Genomic DNA, 20034 nt, shown 5'->3' with positions numbered 1-20034 from the left:
AAAGTCTAAATGTAACATAGGAAGACCATCATTGAGGAAAAGATTGGTGGACTTAATTGCAAAAAAAGTAATAAAGTATAGGGTCCTAGGTCCTAGATACTGTGAAATGAAACAGAAGAACCACCAGCTAATTTGTAATGTGTGTAAGAGAGCATCCGAAGTGTGGTCATGGTAGAGGGCTCAGGTGACCAGAGGTTCAGGAGACTGAGGTCCCTTAGCCAAGGGTTTTTGGAAATCCTTTCTGTCAACATGAACATCACATGGCAGGTATTGTGGTGGAATGGCTTCTAGAGTTCTTAGTGAACGTGGGGAGTAATCAGACCGTGGCTGTATCGGTAAGGAGAAGTGGGTAGTAGAATAGATGGGACACACGGGCCTCAGGGTATACAGTAGTAACGTAGTATTTGTGAGCATTCCTAAATGCTTGAGTCCTTTGGGAGCTAGAAACAAATCTGAAGGTTTGAAGAAAATGTGAAAATGGTGGTAGAAACCTGTCCATGGATTATTGGAAACCTTTTTTGTTTGGAGCTCTCAAAGCTCTAACTTTCGTTTCTAATGTTTATATACTTCCTAAGAGCTGTGCGGTTTAAACTTGGGGGGTCTTTTTTTTTTTTTAAGATTTTATTTATTTACTTATTTATTTGAGAGAGAGAGAGTGAGAGAGAATGTGAGGGGGAGGGAGAGGGACAAGTGGAGTCCACGCTGAGAGTAGAGCCTGACACTGGGCTTGGTCCCACAACCCTGAGACCATGACCCAACCCGAGTTGAAACCAAGAGTCAGACGCTTAACTGACTGAGCCACCCAGGCGCCCCTAAACTTGGGGTCTTTCAGTTTACCTGTACAGATAATCTGTACACTGAAGTGCGAATTTTTTGTCTTTTTGAAATGATCAATTACCACAATGAAGAAGGATTCAAGTGTAACCTCATTTCTGACTTGGCTGGTTGATAAACTGAGAATAACTCTCTAGATGGGGAGGCTGAGATACAGATTAAAGTTAAACTTCGATATGTAATCAAACTATAGTGATAAAAAGGTCTATGTTGAGGTTGATAGTAAGAGGGGAAGGTGGATCAGAACTGTGGAGAAGCTGCTTAAGATAAGGCAGACCTGGTGTACCTCATTAACTCATTCAACAAATATTTGTTGAGGATTACTGTCCTTTGCTAGGCACTCCCGAGCAGCGGACACAGAGGGCTGACTACATGTCAGGCACGAGCCTACATCTGCATGACTGTCATGGAATACTGTATTTCATTAAATCCTCACAACAGCCCTTTACAGGCCGTTATTATCCCCATTTTATAGGAGAGGAGATAGAGGCTTTTAGAAAGTCTAAGTAATTTCCCCAAGGTCATGTGGCTCTTAAAGATGTTAGAGGATCCTGCCTTCAAACCCATGGCCGAGGCTGAGCTCTCAAATGTTGCTCTTTTGAAACCGGCGGGAGGGGCATTACTGAGCATTCACTGTGGCACCTGGTGCCAGACTCTGTCAATCCACCAGGAATCCTCAAGGTAAGTTTCATTATCATCATCTCCGTCTAACCACCATGCGCTGTGCTCTCCCCAGTGGTTAGGGAGTTCGGCCACAGCGTGTGGCGGGTTCTGCGCTCTCATCACATGTTCATGCCAGTTTTATATAGTGCCCGTTGCATGAAGTCGGAAGCTTAAACAATTTAGAAAATCCCTTATTTTAACAACATTGAAAGGCTATTTCTGAACAGGTCCATTGTATTTTAGGCAACTAATTTCTTTCCCTTTCCCATCTTTTCATATTCCTTTGATTTTTGTAATCGAGATTCTTAAAAATTAAGATTTGTTTTGCCCCTTAAAAAAAACCCCAAAACTGTTGAGGTCTACTTTGAAATCCTGAGACTCCCTATAGTGGTATTTCAGTGGCCAAGTGTTTTATTTTTGGTATGTGAACTTTTTATTATGCATAGGGAAGCACGTTTATGAATAGGAAAACAGCTTTGCATGTGAAATAGCCTGGGTAATGGGACCATGTCAGTTTTATTCACATAAAATTATGTGCTTTTAGGTTAGTCATTAATATTTTTAAAGAAACTGTGCTAGGGTTTTTTCTTTTTTCTTTTTTTTCTTTTTCCTCTCCCTCTTATTTTTACCTCTCCTTCCCTTTTAGTTTGTTATTTTTTTTTTTTTCCAAATCAGTATCAGCAGTTCTCTTTTAATTAAACTGAATTGGCGCTTCCATTTCTGTTGCAGATGGCATTGTCAGTCCTTTCCTAAAAGGACAAGTATATTATCTGCTCGGTAACTGGGTGTTGCTGTTCACTTGTGCTGTACTGCGAAGGAGGAGGGGAGAATTAAGGTGTAAAATAGAAGTCTTTTTCTGAAGGAGTTAGGGACTAGATATTACACAGATTCTTCAATTAAAGACAACCAAGAAATTATAATAAAGGTTAAAAAAATTCAATCTATAAATTGGAGTTCTGGTTTAATATTTCATTCTTAAGTGACAAAAATGATTCACTGAGCCATATTTTTTAGGGCCGGTGAAATGCAAGTAGCCAAGGGTTGCACATCTGTTCCTTACAGCTCATACCTTTATTGCCCAGGCTTCTCAGATGATCTAGGGTATCAGATGCAGTGGTGAGCATTTCTTGTTTGTGTTTTAGTTTGCTGCATTTGAAATCTTCTGGTAGAGCCGTGCTAGTTCTACCTTAAAAAAGAAAACACCCCTCTGCTTGAAAGAAATGGTACTTCCTGCTTTCATAAACAGTCATGTGCATAGTTTAGCAAGGCCTGGTGCCTCTGGAGCTTTTCCCTTTATAGCACCATCGAATCCCAGTCCTAACAGAAGTACTGCGAATCTTGTGGCCTCTTTTTGAACAAAAGGGATCAGGGACGAAAAATCTGTTGATACAAAGCTTGAAGGCAAGGGCAGGCAATCTTGGTTGTGAATATTTTCTGATTTTTCCAGAAATCAAGCAGAAGATTGAGCTGCTGATGTCAGTTAACTCTGAGAAGTCGTCCTCTTCAGAAAGGTACAGCTACATCTCTTGCATGAACAATTAATGGTGTAGCATTGCTAAGAAACCAACCAGGACGTATTTTTTTTCTTGTCAAGTTTGCCGTATGATGTATTGTACTGCATGCTGGTCACTGTGCCGTATTGAGGATGTGTATTTGGGCAGGCTGTTCTGCTTTTACAAAGGGTAATTGATTTTGTAAAAAACAGTGAAGCCTGACCAGCTGCAGCATGTACAGCATAGCACAGCCCAGCGCTGGTTCACGTGTGGCAGCTGTCGAAGGCTTTAAAAAATAATTTACTTAGCTGCAAAACAAAAATCTTGCTTTCTTTCAGGAAATACTAGTATTAGATTTTCTTCCTGTATTTTGAGGTTGTTGCTACAAAATTACCAACAATATTTGTAAGATCTAGGTTAAAAATACTTGGCTTTTGGTTGTCATAAATATTTTCTTATGTGGAAAGGGAGTGCCATTTGTAAATCGCTTAGGAATTGCAAACCCACAGATTAGTCACATTCTGAAAGAGAGATATGATGCTCCTTCAAGTCTGTGCTAGGGAATGGAACAGTCACTGCATGCAGTAATGGTTCGTGCCTGCAGGTAAGGACAAAATGACTCAGAAGTGTTTTTAAAGCAATTATTTTATCTGTCAATCAAGTGATTATACCTGTAAGGAGGTATTTCCTTAAAATGGCTATTTTACTTAATAAATGGAATTAGGGTATTTTTATCTCAAGCCAGAAATGAGGCTATATAGTTGCCCATTTTGATATGTAAATGTTGTGTTCACTTCTGTTTGCCAAAACTGTGTATACTACCTACTGTTTTAAATTGAGGTTCTTGGGCATACAGTTGATGCTTACCTTTCTCCTGGTTACCTAATAGTTTATACTTTATCCTGGTATTTTATGTTGAAGGTCTATTGATGTGTCTCGCCTGTGGTTAGTTTTCAGGTTATCCTTTTTGTTCACAGATTTAATATTTAAGAAAATATTATGGAGACGTGATTTAGTAGTTGTGAAATGATAGAGAAAAAGCACTGGGGGGGGGGGAATGAGGCGAAGAACCTTCCGTGGTAAAATGGATTTAATTCAAGTACACTAGTATATGGAGGACGTGATCTGATGGCAAAATGATGACATTAAATCGATTTATTAGTGTAATTAGGTGAAAGGCTCCTGGCTGTAATTTAGAGCATTACAAATAAGACGTTAACTGCTTTCTTTCGAAACCGAAAACAGAAAAATTTATTCACATTTGTGTTTATTTTTATGTAGTTTCTAACTCCTGGTTTGTGGCTAGCCATCCGATTTTGCACACTCTGTCTGCTGAGATGAAAAACAATCTTGAGCCTTGTGAGTGTTCTGCCAGTAAAATGGTGGTGATGGGAAGGGGAGAGGGTGGTGGTGTAAATAGTGAGCCGTCCGGGTGCCAACTGTAATGTTGGAGTTTTGTTACCAGGAAGGGCATTCTCAGTGGGATGGCGGCAATAATTATGTTAGCTCTTTTGAGCAGCATGAATTCTCTATTGATAAATTGAAGGTTGGACAGAATGGGTGAATATCAGCGAGAAACAAGTTAGGAATGGGTGAGGTTTCTGTGATTAAAATACATTCTTCTAAGGAAAGATTCTAAAATATTTTGGTGATTACATTTATTTATCTTATTATTAATGTTATTTATTTATTATTTTTTAAGTCTTTTTACCTAAGCTCTTGTTGTTAAATTTGATGGAAAGGGAGGTTGCATGTGGTCATGGTTTTAAAGTTTAGAAATCAACCAGTATGCTTGTGACAGCTTTATACACAGTTTTACCAGAGCTTGCTTGCTTTGTCTTTCTTTTGGGGGTGCTTAGACATATATATGGCCCTTGTGATAGGCTGACTTCATGGGTGATAAATGTAGTTTATGGGTCAGCCAGCACTGTGCAAACACAGAAGTTGTTTCATTAATGTATATATATTAAAAACAGAAGTTACTCCTTTTTTCTCCTCTTTTTTAAAGGCATACAATAATGAGTAGTCAAATCTTCTGTCTTTTTAATGTATTTGAAAAAACTTGAGAAACAAGAATATGAAATAAAAAAAAAAATTCATGGCCTAGTAATGCTGTATCCTGCCCATGAATGTAATAGCTTGTAGTATCATGTAACATTACATCACATCCTTCAATTCCTCGTTCACCAGTTACTGAAATTTTGAAAGTCTTAGATTTTTTTTTTCTTTCATTTAGCTGTTTGAGTCATGGCCTTAAATCTTAAAGCTATTTGGAATTTACGTATGGTCGGTAGTTCCCCCTCCCCCCCTTTTTTGGTAAAAATAATAAATCCTGTCTTTAAAAGAAGAGAGAAGCTATTTGTTTGCAAGAAACCAAAACTTACCTTTTTCTACAATTGATTTTGTTCTCTCTCTGCAGTGCAGAATGATTTTTTGGTATTTCAGGCCATCCAGTGGAGAAGCAACATTTCTAAGTGCAAAATATAATAAATATGAACAGTGATGTGATATTCCTCATAATTCTTCCATCTCATATTTTTAACCTGCTTCTTGGGAATTTCTAGCCCTGAGTGACAGCTAGTGTTGAATTCTTGTGCAGACAGTTTTGTAAAATGGGAGAAACAAACCAAAAAATAAACCTAATTTATTTTTGTAGACTTAGGATCCTTCGTTCAGAAATAAATCTGATTTGAAGCAATATATGGAATTTTGAAGGTTGTTTTGGAGCTTAAATTAGAAAATATGTTTTCTTAACAGATCTCAGCAACACCTTGAAATTTAAGATGATATTTTTACCTTTAACAGAATAGCGGCAGTCCATTGAATGTTATTCTGTAGGGGAGGCATGGAGTACTGTTCAGAATGGCTGACTCATAGGACAAAATCCAACAGGGTGACAGAAAGTTATAGTTTTATTTTTTGGTTTTATACTTTGGAGAAAGGGGAAAATGTTAACTTACTCAATTTTTAAATTAAGGACAGAGAACATTATTGAATGAATTAAAAAAAAAACAGCAACAACACATGATACTTGATTTGTATGTTATTGCCAGTTAAGAGGAACACATATCAGTTGCAAGGGGGCCCCCTTCTGCAGATTTTAGGAGCAAATCTCACTATGAGTATCTGCTTTTTAATTGCTGCCTGTTGAATGAATGAATGTATTCATCTTAAATATGGTAGTGAGAGGACTAGTCACAGGTTTACTTTTTTACCTACCCCCATTTCATGGGAAAAAAAGCTGTGAGCATTTCTTTGATATAAAAACTAGGTTTTCAAGGTTTTGTTTCTTCTTGACTTTTCTTAGCAATAACACTTCTGGGATTCGGAAATTTATGGGGTGGAGTGGGTGGGGAAGAGGAGGAAAAGGAGTAATAATCATGATAATAGCTAGCAAAAAGGTAATAATCATTTATTAAACAGTTCCCAAATACAAGTTCTAAGTGAGGAGGGGAGGGGAGGAGGCAGGGAGTCGGGGAGGGGCAGCAAGGAAGGGGGGAGAGCGAGGGAGTGTGCGCCTGCCTGCAAGGGTTGGCTGTGGAGAGGGAGGACTCTGACACATCATCCCTAAAGATCCTCAGTGAGCAGAAGGAACTTTATTAAAATTTTTGTCAAACTGTATTGCTACTTCTTCAGTGAACTCACGAACAAAATTGGACAATTCTTAATCAGTGAAGAAGAGCTGAGCCCAACGTGCTCAGAGTGGGGATTCCCAGTCGTTACCTGCGGATTCCTGGGAGGGCTGAGGACTTTGTGAGGGGAAGGTCCTAAGGAGCTGGGAACCTGCATTCACACGGAGCTTGGCCCATGTCTGCTCTTGTGAAATGTAAATGTTGTTGTAATTAGTAAAGTTCACAGTCAGTCAGAAGTTAAGTAAATAGCAGTGCCTACTAGGTTTGTGTTTTCTCAGGGACCAGATACCAGAAAGATCATTTTGTGTGTGTGTGTGTGTGTTTGACATTTTGGCGGGTTAAGAGGGGTTTTTATGCTGTAGTAGATACTAAGTACTAGCTTAGATCATTAGCGTCCCACATAGCTAGCACTTGATTGAATTTATACATTGCTAGCTACCTTTTTCAGGAGAAGAAAGGAAGAAGGAGAAAGTATCATAAAAATATTTACGCTGTGGCCTGTGTTCTGCTAATGCTGTATGAAGAGGATTGGTGAGAAGTGACAGCGATTGTTGTCCCTACCCCAGCATGAGAAGGACGTTTGAAACACATAAAGAGCCTGTGCTATTTTTGTGTGTGTATTTTAATTCCTTTTATTAGTTTGGAGCCTCTTAACTGAAAGAAAAAGGGCATATGATAATGACGCGTGGTTGCAGAAAGCAGCAAGAGAATCTTGGAAGAATAAGGGGAATGGAAGGGGGAAAAATTTTAAAAATCAGGGTGGGAGAGAGAAGTAAAGGATATTCGGTGGGAAAAGATCCAGGACCAAGGTCTCTTTTATTTGCTCTTAGGTCGGATGTATTTTCCTCCATGTTTCTATGGGGAACTAAGAGCAGTCATGGAAGGATAGCCAGATTTTATTAAAAAAATTCCCTCTTCCGGGGGGGCCCGGCTGGCTCAGTTGGTAGAGCTTGCGACTCTTGATCTCGTTTTAAGTTTGAGCCCCACATTGGGTGTAGAGATCACTTTAAAAAAAGATCTTAAAACAGAATTCTATCTTCGTTGTGTTCCCCTCTCCCCACTCCAGCTCACAAGGCAGTGCAGGTAGGTAGTGGTGACTGCTTCTCCACTTCTCACTCTCACCCCTGCCGCAGTCAGGCGTACGTTCCCGAGTGCTGAGGAGAGATGATAGTGGCGGGTTGTGTGGTCTCCCTGCACTCAGTCCTTGCGCTTTCTTCTGTTTTCATTTAACTTTCAGTAATATGTTTATTGAAGATATATATGGGAAAGTGCACAGATCATAGATCATTATGAAATCCAATTATTGGGTTTTCTTTCTTTTGTAGTTTATGTTTTACTTGTTGTATCTAAGAAATTTTTGCCAAGCCAGATGTCACTAAGATTTTCTGCTAGGTCGACTTAATAAACGTTGTTGGCTCTTAATATGTTAAGACTGGGATTCATTTGGGTCTTAGTATTAAGGTAAAAATGAAGTTATTTCCACGTAGGACCTTTCATTTATATCTGTTGAACATCATCTGTAAATAGAAGCCCTCTGTACATGGTTTTGGTCTGTCTGCTCCCCGCGTTACCTGTGCGTTGCTCTTGTGTTTTGTGTGTAGCGGGAATTGGCTCGGTCTCGTTGCTGTGCAGAAATCACCATACGAATGTGCCCCACTTTATTGACCCATTCTACTGTTGATGAGCATGTGGGATGTTTGCAGCTTGTTAGGAAAGCTGCTGTGTGAGCATTTGAATACGTATCTTTTGGGGAATGGACCTCTGCAGGCATTTCTGTTGTGTGTGCACCTAGGAGCGCAATTGCTAAGCATTAGCGTACGTTGCCGGTTTTCCAGAGTGAGTGTGCCAGTCTACACTCGCACTAGCTCTGCTCCAGGTCCTGGTGAGGTTGGTACTGTCTATAGCCTTTTTCTCTGTCTTCCCATTTCTGTTCCCTTCCCCTTTTCTTTCTCTGTCAGAATTCTGGTAGGTGTGCCAGTGTGACCAGTAGTTTGAGCCTTTTTGAGGAGAATTAGATGTAGATAAGGGACTTTTTGAGTACCAGCTTTCATGAAGGAAATCAGAAGTTTAGACCAAATGGGAATCATAAGGTGTAGTCATCTGAGGTGCTGCTCTCCCACTGACTGATTCTGCTCTTCTAACTGGGCCCTGGAGGTGTTAACATTAGTTTTCAGACTTGGTTTCAATAGCAAAATTACTTCTTCATTTAAACCTTACTAGAAGCCTGTCATATAAAACATAAAAGCCCCGGGTGAGAACCGGGGAAGTAATCAGGGCCTCCATTCTTGGTACTCAGCATCCGACCCTTGAGAACCCCTTCATGGACCTCTGGTCCTCCTAAAACTTACCTTGAGGTAGGTAGGCCACCTTGGGTCTGACCAAGAAATGAGGACATTTTTTGAAATGTTTAGATTTTGTATTACCTTTTTATAATGTTAAATTTGTATAGTGTTACATTTTATATCATAGTCTCTAAAATTTCTGTATCCTACACCTAAATAAAAGTGTACTTTTGTCTTTTAATTTCTGTTTAAAAAAACCTGGACAATTTTCTGAGCTTTCTTCCTGTTGGTCATTATTTATGTGGTCTAGATGCAGTAATTTCTAGATTATTGTGTTTGTTACCAATTTAAACTTTGATTCTGTTTCCCGATGCCTCTTTGGAGGGCTGCCAGCCAGCATAACCTTTCAGAACACCGGTCTGCTCAGGCAGGTCACTCCACTTAAATAACCTTCAGCTCTTTTCCCACTGTTCTTGGTAGAAAAGGAGAGCTCCGTATCTGGGCCAGTGAGTGCCCACATTCTCCAGCCCCACCTCAGACTCCTTTGACTTCAGTCATGTCCCTCTTGGTTTGCTCTTCTGCTGCTCAGATCCCTCCCATCTTAAGGAAACCCTGCCTAGGTCAAATTACACCTATTATAAGCCCTTACAGGACGTGTACCTTTCCTTTGTAGCATTTGTCACAGCTGTTGTTTGACAGAGGGGAGTATCAATGACATTGGGTCTACTTACTGGTTTGCTTAGTGTTAGCCCCAGTTGAAGAACTTAAATATAGAAGTGTTTTCTTTGCAGAATATTTTTACTTTAGATCATTTGCAGCTTACAATTTAGGAACTTTTTGGGAAGACTTTTGGTATAGGGAATAATTTTTATGGTATTGGCTTAGAGTAATAAAGTATAGCCATATATAGTCATAAATAGTTATATATATATATTCTCATGTTATAGTCAATTATAGTGATAAGCTAATTTAACTCAGAGTATCCCAGTTATAAATCTTAGGTTTTTCTATCACCATAAAAATGCAATTTGTTATTAGATATGTTTTTTACATTTATTATAATGTAAAATGGAAATTAAAGTAAATCTGAACACTTTCCATCTCTTTGCCAAACTGATAACATCAAACGATAGCCATTTATTTCCCAAACGTCAGCGTTTTGTATATCACCTTGGTGCTGTTTGTCTTGCTTGTACTCCATCCTGTACTGTTATTTACTTAATAACATGTTTTTTGCTTGTTTTTAGTTGTGATAAAATATACATAACATAAATTTTTATAATGCTTTTTTAAAGTTAATTTTCTTTAAAAAGAAATCTTTGTGTTCCTACCAGAACCTGAAAGAACAATTGCTATTAAATCCTGTCTCTATTCTGTTGTCTGATAAAGGCTTTAGGCCTGGCCATATGCTCCCTCTGTTTACCAGGGAAATTAAATTGGCAAATGTCAGAAAAGAGGTTAAATCTGTGTTAGCACCAAAGTGAGACATGCTCTTTGATATACTCAGATAGCCTGAAAGAAGTTGGGAAAAGAGTAACTCTCTCAGTATGTGATTCATTGTAATTCAACACCAAGTCCCAAGTATCACCTGTAATCCCTTCGTGTACCCACAGCAGCACATCCTCTTCTCTTTGGGAACTGCCCTCCTCCCCTCCCCCCAAATGGCAGATCAGGGAAGTTTTGCACAAATGTGAACAGCTAGTATAAAAATAACAATGACAACAATAAGAAATAACTCTAGCTCTAGCAGTCATAGTGCAGATTCCCTTTGGAGCAGAATTCTTCCAGCCAGTGGCTGGAGGAAATTAAAGACTAAGTTTAGTGTAGATTACATTTGTCATCCATCCATCCAGCATTTATCAGCAGCTGCTGTGTACTCGCCAGTCAGTGATTTGGAAATCAGGGAGCAGCAAAGGCAGCACAAAAGCATAGGATCTTTATAGAAGAGGCCTTGGTGGGTGGCTTACCCCTGATGCAACGTGGTCGGTTTTTTGGGCATGTAGAGCTGAGCACCGTATCATGGACTATGCCAGTGGGAAGCTCTTGGCACTTTTTTTGAAAAGATTACAGATAACCAATAGTTGCATTTTGTGTGAACGTACATTAAGATTAGAGGTACGGTGAAGGGGTTACAGACATTTGCCTACCAAAGGCAATTGTGAATGAGTGATGAGGGCCAGGTGCAGACTCTAGAACACTAGAGACCACAGTCCCATCTAAAGAGGTGGCTGCTGCTATGCTTCAATTAAAAAAAAAAAAAAAAAGTGAAAACTGGGGAGAAGGAGCATAGAGAACTCAACATCCTTTCCTGTTCTACAAAGGCAAAAATAAAACACAAAGTGGGTCTTTGTGACTTACTCTGCACCTTTATGCTAGCAAAGGTTTTGGAAATAAATGAAATGATTTGTAATGTGTATTAAATTCATTATGGTTTGTAGTGTAAGGGTATGATGTAGAGATTAAACCGATTTAATAATGCAAAAATGTTATTAAAAGACATTGTAAAAAAATAAAGTAAGAAAGGTGAAAAATGGGTGGCAAGAAAGTATTTAAAGATGTTCCAGCGTCTATAAACCCGAGTCTATAGCATAAGGGTGTGTGCGCGCGCATGTATGTATAAATGAGTCTATACACACAAATATGTGGTCTGCAAAGACGCACTGTGTAATCCGGCAGTGCTTGGTATGGTTACACGTCTGGCCTTTTGCTAGTAGGTGTGTAATGCAGTTTTTATAATGACGTGTGTTTTTCACATCAAGTGTTTATAAAGACCCCGTATCCCACCAAGATAAGTAAACGAAGAGGAGGCTGCTGCCCTGCTCTTGCCGGCTACCGACATGTTGGAATACAAGCCAGGTTTTGCTGGCTTTTGTGATTTTTAGGAGAAGTTGAGAATTTGTTTTTTTATGTCAGATCTCTTATTTTTATTTATTTTTTAAAAGGTTTTATTTTTTAAGTAATCTCTACACCCAGTGTGGGGCTCCGACCTCCAAACCTGAGATCAAGAGTTGCTCACTCCACTGACTGAGCCAGCCAGGTGCCCCAGATCTCTCATTTTAAATGATGGCGCAAATTAAAAAAACAAAACAAGAACTCACACCGGCCTTAAAAGAGTATCTGCGGTCTAAATTCAGCTCATGGTAGACGTTTTTCTTCTGTGCTGTAGCACATTGATTTTAGCCAGTGAGCCACAGACATGTGCGGGTTTATCGTAAAGGATTTTCAAATCCTGTGAGTACTATACGCATTATCTGTAGATTGGAGGCGTACAAGTCCAGGTATTGTTATACTAAGAAGTGTGTCTCTGTGTTTTTCTGACGGTTCAAATACGCAAAAGCACTGGTGATCACTGCTCTAATAACTGCATACTAAGGTATCAAACCTCCAGAAGAATTCGGTTGTTTGAAGTAGGAAGGGCCCCTGAAAGACGTGCATTTCTCACACTGGGAAGGTTTATGCTCATTCATTCTACACTTACTCAAATGCCCCCTGTGGTAAAAGTTAGACTGCAGTAAGTTAACCTGGAAATTACAGAGGTAGAGCAGTACCCTGTTTGTGCGGCTGTCTCCTCATCCTTTCTCTCCCTTCCCCTTTCCCTTCTTCTTCCATCTTTCTTTTCCCCTTTCACCCACACTCCTCCCACAAAAAAGATTTTGAGGCTAGTTAGAAGAATATCTACAATGCAATAGGGAAAGAACCAGAGGAAGTGCAGGTCAGGGTAGAAGGTTGTGATGGTGGATAGTCAGAAGCACGCCCATATGGGGCATTTGCTTTGCACCTGCTAATGGTGACTGGCAGATTTGGCGTTAAGTCTCCTGACAGCTGGACTAAAGAAGAAAAGTAATGTTGCTCTTACTATCTGTAGGGAGAAAATATACTAGTTCCTACAGGAGAACTAAACCTTTCCTTTAACTTAATTATGATTAATATTATTTAATATAATCTTTTTTAGATTTTATTTATTTGAGAGAGAGAGAGCACACGTACACAAGCGGGGGGAGGGGCAGAGGGAGAGGGAGAGGCAAACAACCTACTGAGCGGGGAGCCTGATGCGGGGCTCGATCCCAGGACCCTGGGATCATGACCTGAGCCGAAGGCAGATGCTTCACTGACTGAGCCACCCAGGTGCCCCTTAATATCTCTTACACATATCTCAGAAGATAAGTTTATTCATTTTAGGAAATTCAGATAAAAAGGACACAAAAAGCACGATGCTTTTATCACTAAAGGTCAGTCACCTTTATTAATTTTTTAAGAGTAATATTTTGTTTTAGTGTAAGTAGACCTATAAAAATCAAGCAGACATACTTTAACAAAATCGCCATCATCAAAAAGAAAACCCAGTATCATACCGACAAATTACTTTGGAATTGGCTTTTTGTATTTATCACATGCAGTCTTTCTTATGTTACTAAGTAATCTTCTGTAGCGTCATTTCTTTGTGGTCCCATTTTTAACGGCTGCGTAGGACTGAGTCTGTGGTACGGAGGGGTATGCCATAATTCTGTTTATTGAGTCTCGGTGGTCTTAGAGACGGAGTCACCTGCGAAGCCGGCATGTCAGGGCCTTGGGCAGGAGTGTCCCATTGTTCCCCAGAGGTGCAGTGTCGCGCTCGCACTGGCAGTGCAGCAAGGACCTTCTTGCCTCCACTCTTACTTGGGAGTCTCAGCCGTTTCTTTCTGAGCGTCGTACAGCTGGTGGCGAACTGTGTGCTCGCCGTTGCTGACCTTCTCCTTAGCTCTTCTCTCTAGTAAAGCCAGCTGTACTGTGACGCCTTCAGTGCTCCTCTGGGTGTGCACACGTGCGAGCGAAGTGCACGTCATCAGCTTCAGCCAACTGTAAGACGCAGTACACTCTTGTATTCGGTCGCATTCGTAAAACACTCAAGGTATGCTTAGTGCCTTTGTTAATGAGCCTTAGTTTTGTAAGGAATTTTAAGAAGTTATATGATAGTAGCTTCTCACCCCATACAGATGACAAAACAGTTAACACCAATGATAGGTTTTCCTTTTTTAAAATATTTTTAAAGATGTGTAGAAATTAAGATTCTCCAACCCTCCTTGTGAGGGTTGTGGACTGGGGCCTTGTGGGTGTTCAGTAAATATGCACTGACTTTATTGTAAAAATTAATCACCTGTTTAGTCAAGCTCTTTTTTTGGCAAACTGCATTTTTCCTGCTAGAATTTGAGGGTTTTGGGGGGAGGAGCCAGCAGTGCGTGTGCTTTTGTAGAGTGGGAGGCTGAAGTGTGAAGTCACAATCCTCAGGTTAGCCTTGCAGGCTGGGGAGATGGCATGTGAGAGGTCAGAGTGAAATGAAACATTGTGGTACCATCTGGGAATTCTGGATAATTCTGTAAGGCTGGGAAAGAGGTGGAGGAAAGGGTGGGACACAGGTGAGAGAGAGATTGTGGCCTGGCAGCAAGGATCCTTCTGTGCAGTGGTAAGGATTTTGGATTTTATCTTATTTTTAATTTTAATTTGTAAAAGATTGTATTTATTTAGGGAGAGCATGTGAGCAGGGGGAGGGAAAGAGGGAGAGGGAGAGAGAGCATCTCAAGCAGGCTCCATGTCCAGCTTGGAGCCTGACGCGCGGGACTCCATCTAATGACCAGATCATGACCTGAGCCAAACCCGAGTTGGATGCTCAACTGACTGGGCCACCCAGGCGCCCTAGGCTTTTGGATTTTAATGAAGTTTACCAAGAGCCATTGACAGGGTTTAGCAAGGGGAATGTTGCACCTGGGTGTAGAACTTACACATGCTCCTGTGAGCATAAAGTCAGGTCTCAGGTTTTTTAAGAAAGTCTTAAGAAATACATTTTCCCCTCTAGAATAGAATCAAAGGTTGCAAGGTGTGTTGTGGGATTGGTGGCAAAATGTTATTCATTTGCTCTGGAAAGGGGTGAAAACGTGGCAGTATTTACCATTTAAATGATAGAAGGTGGATGAATTCCTTGATGCTGCTGAGTATTAAACACTGAAATGGATTACCAAGAGAGGCTGTGAAGTGTGCTTCTCTCCAAGATTTTAAAAAGAGATTGGTTTCTTATTTGTTTATATGGATGAGGATGTCCTAAGGACAGGTGGTTGGCCTGTCAAACCTTAAGTATTTTTTTCTGTGTTGTATGTGGTTAGTCATGATTACAGGATTTTTGTGGTTAATAATTTGTCTCTTGTTTCCCTGAGCTTTTGTAGTTGAAGCAAGAGAGTGTATCAATGATGGATTTATTGCTGTGGTGGTATCTTTGTATGCTTCTGTTTCGGCGTAGATACAAGTATTTATCTCGAAGTAAACAAATCCAGAAACAGTGTTTGGGCCGGCTGAGCTACTCCTCGCTCTGTCCCTCCACGCCCTTGCTCCTGAGCACCTTCCGCTGCTCTTGCTGCCCACGGGGCCACCATGTTCTCAGCGCCTAGCTCAGGCCCGGCTTGGCAGTCCAACTGGCTCTGGGAGAAAAATACAGTTATTACCCCTGCTTCTCTCAGAGGTGCTATAAAATATTTAACAGCTGGTGACAAAAATGGAACTGCTTATCTGTGGTTCACCCTTCTGGTAGTTTAGTGCAATCAAACATTTTATGGAGAACATTGAAGGCCTTCTGATTCTTGGGACTGGATATTATGATAGATCTGTTTGTAGTGATACTTTAGATAAATGCAAATTAAGCATTTTCCAAGAAATTTCTTTTAATTTAAGGTTTTAAAGTAGATGTACTGAAGTTAACTTTTTCTGAAGATGAGGCTCTGTTTAGTTACCTCGTATGATTTGATACTTTTTGTGGTTCTGAACTTCAGAATTTCCACCAAGAGTTCAGTGGCACCACACCTTACATATGCATGAGGTAAATCCTGTATGTCTCTGGATGTGAAATTACTGTGTGGTGACTGACGTCGTGTCCCCTGTAAGTCCAGCACAGCCAGCCTTTCATCCACTGGTGCAACACATCAGCATTCCTTTTATCGTTTGTTGCATGTGAGGGCATGTGGTACAAAATGACGTATTTTTGAACACTAGAATAACATGTTTCTCAGCGACATGGTCAAGCTTCGAGAGGCATGTGGACAAGAGCTCATGTGAAGAAATCAAAGATTTACACATCTTATTGCCTGTCATTCCACCTCGTACCCTTACTGAAAGGAATGTTGGGAGGAATCACCACATTACCAGAGTTGTCATTTTCTTTTTTTTTAAAGTAGTTACCACGCCCAACGTAGGGCTTGAACTCATGACCCGGGGATCAAGAGTCACGTGTTTTACCTACTGAGCCAGCCAGGCGCCCCTAAAATTGTTATTTCCCCTCCAACTTTAATACAGTTGAGATGGTGGAATGTAAAAGTTCATTTATGAATGATGCAACTCAGTTATAATGATTCATTTTTATTAACTAACCAACAGCATTTCACTAGTTCTTTTGACCAGGCATGCATAGATGAATAGAATGAAAAAACATCACAGCAAGGAAAGAGCTTGGAGATCCCATGTATCCTCCATGCTTGTTTTTTGCATGAGGAAGACTGATGCCCTAAACGGTGAAGTGATTCATGTAAGCTTCCACTTTGGATTCCTTTTTTTTTTTTTAAAGATATATTTTTTAATTTTGAAAAATTTTTGAGAGAGAGCAAGAGAGAGCAAGTGAGTGGGGGGGGGGAAGAATCTGACTCAGACTCCCTGCTGAGTGCAGAGCCTGACGCGGGGCTCGATCTCACAACCTCGAGATCATAACCGAGCTGAAACCAAGAGTCGGACGCTTAACTGACTGAGCTACCCAGGCGCCCCTAGTTTCTTGTAACCAATAACTTTCAGTACTTAAAGTTAAGAAATTTAGAGTCTTGGAACATTGTACAAAGAAATTGGTTTGACAGTTTCCTTTTTCTTTAAGAAAACCAGGAATGGTGATTTTAAATTCTACTAGGACCATTCTTTTAGTTCTGCTCTGGCCAGAGAATAGAAGAAATAACTCCAGTGCTTTTGTTTTATAGTGTATTCTCCTGTTCACTATTAGTTTAATTCTTTAAGTAGTTCTCTAGATGTATAGTGTAGATGACTGTTTTCTCACTTATAGGTAAGAAAACCAGTGTCTTTGTGATTTGACGATGTCAGGCTCTGGGTGGTGGTCGGAGTTGTGCACAGCCGTGAGGCACAGCCCCACCCTCTGCACCTCAGGGCACACCGAACAACAAGGATTTCGAGGGTTTCCACGTACAAGGTGTCCCGAGTCAGGTTGCATGCGTTTATTAAGAACGTGCCCCCTCAGGTCTTCCTCCAGCAGCGTCAGTGTATGAGCACCACTAGGCAGAGAGACCCGGGTTGCCAGCCGTGGCCGTCGAACAAAGCAAAGGTAACTGGCACAAGTGGACAGAAGTCACACTTCTGTCTTCGTCCCTTGTATTGCCCATCCTGGCCTGACAGGGCTTTTTAACCCCAGATCTATTCTATCTGAAGAGAATTATACAATTTCGTAGGCAAGAGGACCAGTGACTCTGACCTGGAGTCACAGAAGCTGCGGCTTCTAAGTAGTGGTAGGCTTTTCAGGAGAAGGTAAGAAAGGTCATCAGTACAGTCCGTTCTGATACCGAGAATCAAACTTCGTTTTAGCTACTGTTTGATACATTTTGTTAGGTGCCGTTATCCTGTCGTATTATATCTTGTTCAGTTAATGGTTAAAAACTTCAAACAATAAAATGAGAACCCCATAAAAGGTGTAGCTCCTTTTTTCTTTTCTTTTTTTAATTTGTGTGGCTGGAACTTCGATGGTTCTTAGTAGCCACGCAGGCACGATTATGCTCTGGTGGTCAGTGATACAGTTCAGAAAGCTCCTTGTCCGTCCCTCCGTCACCTGGTCTGGAACCTGTTCCAGGCAGGCTGTTGTTAGTCCTCACAGCAGTGTGATCTCTGATTTGTGGATGGGTTGGTGACAACAGCCAAAGCCACAGAGCTGATGAGTTTAAAAAGTGCCTCCTTTTTACAACGTTGAATGGATTTGTACTTCATCTGTAGGGAAAAATGGTTAATGGCGGGAAGAAAGACTTTTGTTAACGTGCAGCCTTGCGCTGTAGCTGTGAGCCCCCGGAGACATGGTTTTGATTCCCAGTTCACATGGTACTGTGAGTACCAGGACCCTCCATTTTTCTCTACACTGAATTTGAATGCCCACGGGGGAGGCTGCAGCCCATGCCCGTAGGACCAGGACCCAACATTGACCATCGTGTATCTTAGTGCTTCACACTCACCTGCCTGATTCATTCATTCATTCAGTCATTTTTTTTAAAGGTTTTATTTATTTATTTGGTTTAAAGATTTTATTTTTAATTAATCTCTACACCCAACATGGGGCTCAAACTTAGAACCCCAAGATCAAGAGTCGGATGCTCTACCGATTGAGCCAGCCAGGCGCCCTCACCTACCTGATTCTTGAAGGCATTTGAGCTATGAGCTGTATGTGTAAAGCGAAAAGCTTCCTTTATCTGGAAATGTCACTCATCAGCAGATTTAACTCCTGACAGTTCGAGGCAAATGAAAGATTACTGTCACTAACTAGCCACTTACTGAAAGTGGTGAAATTTGTAGTTGTCTTAAGCATTCAAAATATCTGGTGCTGAAATACATAGATGTGCTTAATACAAAAGGTTTCTATTTTTGGTTAGTAAAGAAGTTGGGGTAGAAGATGAACTATAAGTCATCCTTCTCAATTTCTTTGGATTCTCCTTAACCAAATGTTGGCCCTTCCTCGGGGTCTCTGTCCTAGGTCTTTTCCTCTCTTTGTCTGCATTCTCTCTGAAGATGATCTCATCTGTTTCCATGGTGTTGAGTTCCATCTGTGTGCTGGTGACTCCCAAATTTATATCTTAGCTCTCCATTCTGAGCTGTAGACATATATATCCACCTGCCTACTTTACATCACTACCTAAGTGTCTTTTGAAACCATACCATAAACCAAAGTCTTTATCTTGTTGAATCCTTCTTGACTCTGCTGATAGGTTATATGGCCAATCTGTGTCTCACTTTTCTGTCTTGTAAAATGTAGTTGTAAGGGGAGGAGAGGGAATAAATCATCCTTTTGGTGTATGGCTGCCCTTAGGGACTCTGGAGTCAAGGACAAAAATTACCCTGTGTGTTTAAATGTTAATGCTAAAATTTTCCCTGCCTCTGTGGGTTTAAGTGAACGTTATAAATATCTTTGAAAGAAAGAAGAAGGCAACAGGAAATTTTATAAGGTCTATACAAGGATGGAAAGAAGTTCCCTTATCTCAGCCCAGCAAATACTGAGGGTTTTTGCTGATGTGGACAGTTGACCCTTGAAGGAGTTTGAACTGTGTGGGCCCACTGATTTTTTTAAAAAGTACAATAAGTGTATTTTTTCTTCCCTGTAATTAACATTTTCTTTTCTCTGCCTGACCTTGTTGTAAGAATACAGTATGTAATATACAAAACGTGTGTTAATCGTTTAGGTTATCAGTAAGGGCTCCTGTCATCAGTAGGCTATTGGTAGTTAAGTTTGGGGGAGTCCAAAGTTACTGTACAGGAATTGGCGCCCCTAACCATGCGTTGTTCAAAGTTCAACTGTGTATGTAACTTTTAAGCTTTCCTTTGTAGCAGCTGCTGGAGCCACTGTCCTCTCTGCCAGGTTTCTTGTTCATGTTACTTCTTAACTGTCAAGCTCAAATTATGGGCCCACTGTGACCAGGAATGCTCCTTCTGTCTCTAAAATTTTGTCACACTGCTCATTTTAATTTAAATAAGGGAGTATTTATAACTTTCTATAGATTCAAAATCCTCAGCATTGCCTTATCTCCTAATTTTTCCTCACTGTCCACATCCGGTTGGTCACTGGGTGCTGTTAATCCCCTTGTGGACATTCTTTCCAAACTGTCTGCTCCCCTGTGACCTTGGTGCCCTGCTTTTATTCAGCCGCTCCACACCTCTGGCCTCCAGGGCTGCTCCTTCCTGGCTGCCGCCGGCCTGTCCCCTTAGCCCATTGTGCCACGTCGAGGATCACATTCCTAAAAGAGACTTTTTCGTCTAGCTTAAGAAGGTCTCTTCACCGTCTCGTGCTCCCCACCTGCAGTTCCTGCCGCCCTGCCGTCTTGGTCTTGCCATCCTTGCTGCGTCCGCGGATGCTCTTCCCGCCGC

General features: G+C 40.8%; 1 protein-coding gene across 9 annotated transcripts in view; it reads left to right on the top strand.

Annotated features, from left to right (window-relative positions):
- SRPK2 (SRSF protein kinase 2) overlaps positions 1-20034 on the top strand; it is a 229370-nt gene that overhangs the window by 88208 nt on the left and 121128 nt on the right. Inside the window, exon 1 of one of the 9 annotated variants that reach the window (XM_008703565.2) lies at positions 2730-3008. The exons of 6 other annotated variants lie outside the window; for them this stretch is intronic. In XM_008703565.2, coding sequence (XP_008701787.1) covers positions 2971-3008 — 38 coding nt within the window. In that variant the 5' untranslated portion in view covers positions 2730-2970. Of the gene's footprint in view, positions 1-2729; positions 3009-3479; positions 3595-20034 lie in introns of those variants that run through there. 2 more of the 9 variants (XM_008703566.2, XM_040644354.1) reach the window with 2 other exon arrangements.

This window comes from Ursus maritimus, unplaced genomic scaffold, assembly GCF_017311325.1.
Source record: "Ursus maritimus isolate PB19 unplaced genomic scaffold, ASM1731132v1 scaffold_3, whole genome shotgun sequence".
NCBI classification, from domain to species: domain Eukaryota; kingdom Metazoa; phylum Chordata; class Mammalia; order Carnivora; family Ursidae; genus Ursus; species Ursus maritimus.
The sequence above is the reverse complement of the archived record's forward strand: the minus strand, read 5'-3'. Positions and strand labels throughout refer to the sequence as shown.